Source organism: Nicotiana sylvestris, chromosome 1, assembly GCF_000393655.2.
Source record: "Nicotiana sylvestris chromosome 1, ASM39365v2, whole genome shotgun sequence".
Taxonomy (NCBI): domain Eukaryota; kingdom Viridiplantae; phylum Streptophyta; class Magnoliopsida; order Solanales; family Solanaceae; genus Nicotiana; species Nicotiana sylvestris.
Genome location: NC_091057.1, coordinates 24625381 through 24628923, shown reverse-complemented (window position 1 = coordinate 24628923; position 3543 = coordinate 24625381). Strand labels below are relative to the sequence as shown.

At 42.4% G+C, this 3543-nt stretch overlaps 1 protein-coding gene across 1 annotated transcript; it reads right to left on the bottom strand.

The window, feature by feature from the left end:
• Positions 1-1413: 1413 nt before the first annotated feature.
• On the bottom strand, positions 1414-1893 carry LOC138891250 (uncharacterized). Its single transcript, XM_070174519.1, has one exon. It carries the CDS (start codon positions 1891-1893, stop codon positions 1414-1416), a length of 480 nt encoding a protein of 159 aa, XP_070030620.1.
• Positions 1894-3543: the final 1650 nt, after the last annotated feature.

Here is a 3543-nt window from a genome sequence, read left to right as displayed (position 1 = left end):
TTTGAAACAGTGGTTTGTTTCGTGGCCTTGACTGTTTTGATCACTTGATCGCAACCCAACTCTTCTGGTGAGAACCTCTGCCGTTTGCTGGATTTTCTGAAGATTTATCTCTCTTCTTAAACCAAGGAACTCAAATTTCCAAACTTTCCATATGATGCTTCAACCACGTGGGGCTTTGGTCTTTTCACCTTATTTTGTCGTAGGGGCTTTTGATCTTGGATTTCTTTTCAATTTCAATGATTTTGATTTCAAAGCATCGGCCATCATGGTATCGGGATCGACTTGATGCTCCCGTTGAGGCTGGGTACTTTTCTTTGGACTTGGATTTTGTCAAGTAGAACCCGGTAAGACCAATCTTGCCACTTTTTCTTTGTATTAGTTTTAGAATAGAGTTAGACCGAAAGGGATTCAAAGAAAATAAAACAAAGGACAAGAAAGTGAATTTAAGGAGAAGTGTCCCTTTCAGGGAAGAAAAAAAAGACTTATCTGGAGCGCATGCAGACTTCAATAGATATGACTTGCTTCTTGGACTGGATACCTGATCTGCACAACTATCCAACTTCTTATAAACCCATTGCGACCCGTGTTTTAAAACCAAGAAACTTTGCCAGGACTCATTCAGTACCAATGGTAGTGAGGGGTTTCTTCTTCAATCAACAGCGCCATTTGCGGGTTTTCGCCAATCGACCTCTCTCATTTCTCTTCTCACCGTCGCCTTATAGTGTTCTTTACGAGTTTTCACTAACAAGACTCTCTCGTTTTTCAGTTTCTCTACTCACCATCACCTTACGGTGCCCGTAGGTTTTCACCAATAAAACTCTCTCATTTTATTTCTCTTATCTTGATTGCATCGAATCCAAACAACTGCGTTCTCCGATTTTGAAAACCTTTCGCCGATTGATCGGAAGGACTTGAACAAGGTTTGGGTAAAAAGAGTTGGATCGAATTACAACTTTGGAACCATTCAGGCGGGATCATCGCCGAACCATTATAACATCTGCCCAGTTTCACTTTTGGGGAATATTTGATTTTTGTTTTGGTGTAACTGAACCCCAGGAGAGAGGCTGCCTACGTATCCTTTCAGAATCAAGTCGAACGTAGTTGAGGGAAACATTTTTTTTTGTTTCTTTTTTTGAGTTTTAAAGAGGGTAATGGAAGAAAAGTAACCGGCTCAAAGGGTTAGCAAAAGGATTGGAGTATTTAGGGTAGCAAGAATTAAAGCCTTTGTCATCCCATTCGGATAGTGCTATTGCTGCAGAAGGACTAGACATAGTATCTTTTGATCGCGTCTGCGTTCACAACTGCCTCGGGGTCGTTTCATTTGATATCTTCGAGATATAACGCTCCTCTTAGTAATATCTTTCGGATAATGTATGGGCCTTTCCAGTTAGGAGCAAATTTCCCTTTTGCTTCCTAATGATGAGGAAGAATACACCTTAAAATAAGTTGCCCCACTTCAAATTTTCTGGGCCGTACTTTCTTGTTGTAAGCACGGGCCATTCTTTGTTGGTACAACTGCCTGTGGCAGACTGCGGCCATTCGCTTTTCATCAATCAGGGTTAACTGTTCCAGAAGGTCTTTGACCCACTCACTTTCTTCAATTTCAGCTTCAACAATGATCCGGAGAGAAGGGATTTCAACTTGCGCGGGTATTACGGCTTCAGTGCCATAAACCAAAAGGTACGGGGTTGCTCCGACCGACGTGCGCATAGTAGTGCGATACCCCAATAATGCAAAAGGCAACTTTTCATGCCACTGCTTGGAGCTTTGAATCATCTTTCTCAAAAACTTTTTGATGTTCTTGTTTGCTGCTTCGATGGTACCATTGGCTTTAGGCCGATAAGGAGTAGAGTTCCGATGCGTTATCTTGAATTGTTCGCATATCTCCCCCATCAAATGACTATTCAAGTTTTCAGCATTGTCTGTGATAATAGTTGCAGGAATGCCAAAACGGCAGATAAGATTGGAGTGCACGAAATCTACCACAGCTTTCTTGGTGACAGATTTGAGAGTGATTGCTTCAACCCATTTCGTGAAATAGTCGATGGCGACCAATATGAATCTGTTCCCATTTGAGGCTTTTGGATCGATTGGCCCAATGACGTCCATGCCCCAAGCAACAAATGGCCAAGGCGTTGACATGGGATGCAGTTCTGTGGAAGGTGCATGAATCAAATCACCGTGCACCTGACACTTATGACATTTCTGAACCAAACTGAAGCAGTCTTTTTCCATGGTCATCCAGTAATAACCTGCTCGAAGGATTTTCTTTTCCAAAACATACCCCTTCATGTGGGGTCCGCACACTCCTCCGTGCACTTCCTACATGATTCTTCTGGCTTCTTCGGCATCAACACATCTTAACAAGTTGAGGTCCGGGGCCCTTTTGTATAAGACATCACCACTAATAAAGAAACCACTTGCATTCCGTCTAATGGTTCTCTTTTGGTCTCCGCTGGCCTGCTCGGGGTATTCTTTGGTTTTCAAAAATCTTTTGATGTCATGATATCATGGCTGAATATTTGGTTCCGCCTCAACCATATTACAGTAGCCATGCCTTTCCCTGATTTGGATTTCCAAGGGATCAATATGGGCATTACCTGGTTATGGCAGCATCGAGGCCAAAGTAGCAAGTGCATTGGCCAGTTCATTATGACAACAAGGGATGTATCTGAACTCTATTGACTTGAACTGCTTGCTAAGATCTTCTATATAATGCCTGTAGGGAATAAGTTTGACATCTCGAGTCTCCCATTCTCCTTGCGCTTGTCAAATAATCAGATCTGAATCTCCCATGATTAATAATTTTTCGATATCTTGGTCAATTTCCATGTTCATACCCATAATGCAGGCTTCATACTTGGCGGTGTTGTTTGTGTAGAAAAACTGAAGTCGGGCCATGGCTAGATAATGCTGACTAGTGGGTGAGATTAAGATTGCCCCGATTCCAACACTTTTTGCGTTTACCGCTCCATCAAAGAACATTTTCCAAGTATTAATATCTTCGGATATTGCCTCAACTGAATTTACCTCTTCATCCGGGAAGTAAGTGCTCAAAGGTTGGTATTCATCATCAACCGAGTTTTCAGCTGGGTGATCTGCTAATGCCTGGGCTTTCATTGTTGTGCGAGTGACGTAGACTATGTCAAATTCCGTAAGTAGGATCTGCCACTTCGCTAACCTCCCAGTGGGTATTGGCTTCTGGAATATGTATTTTAAAGGATCCAACCTGGTTATGAGGTAAGTGGTGTAGGCCTGCAAATAATGCCTCAGCTTCTGAGTGACCCAAGTTAAAGTGCAGTAAGTTCTTTTCAGTAAAGTGTACTTGGATTCATAATTGGTAAACTTTTTGCTCAAATAGTAAATGTCTTGCTCTGTCTTTCCGGTCACATCATGTTGCCCCAAGGACACAGCCGAAAGAATTTTCCAAGATGGTCAGATACAGGAACAGAGGCCTCTCTGGCTCAGGTGGGACCAACACTGGAGGATTCGACAGATATTCCTAGATTTTATTGAAAGCTTCTTGGCACTCGTTTGTCCATT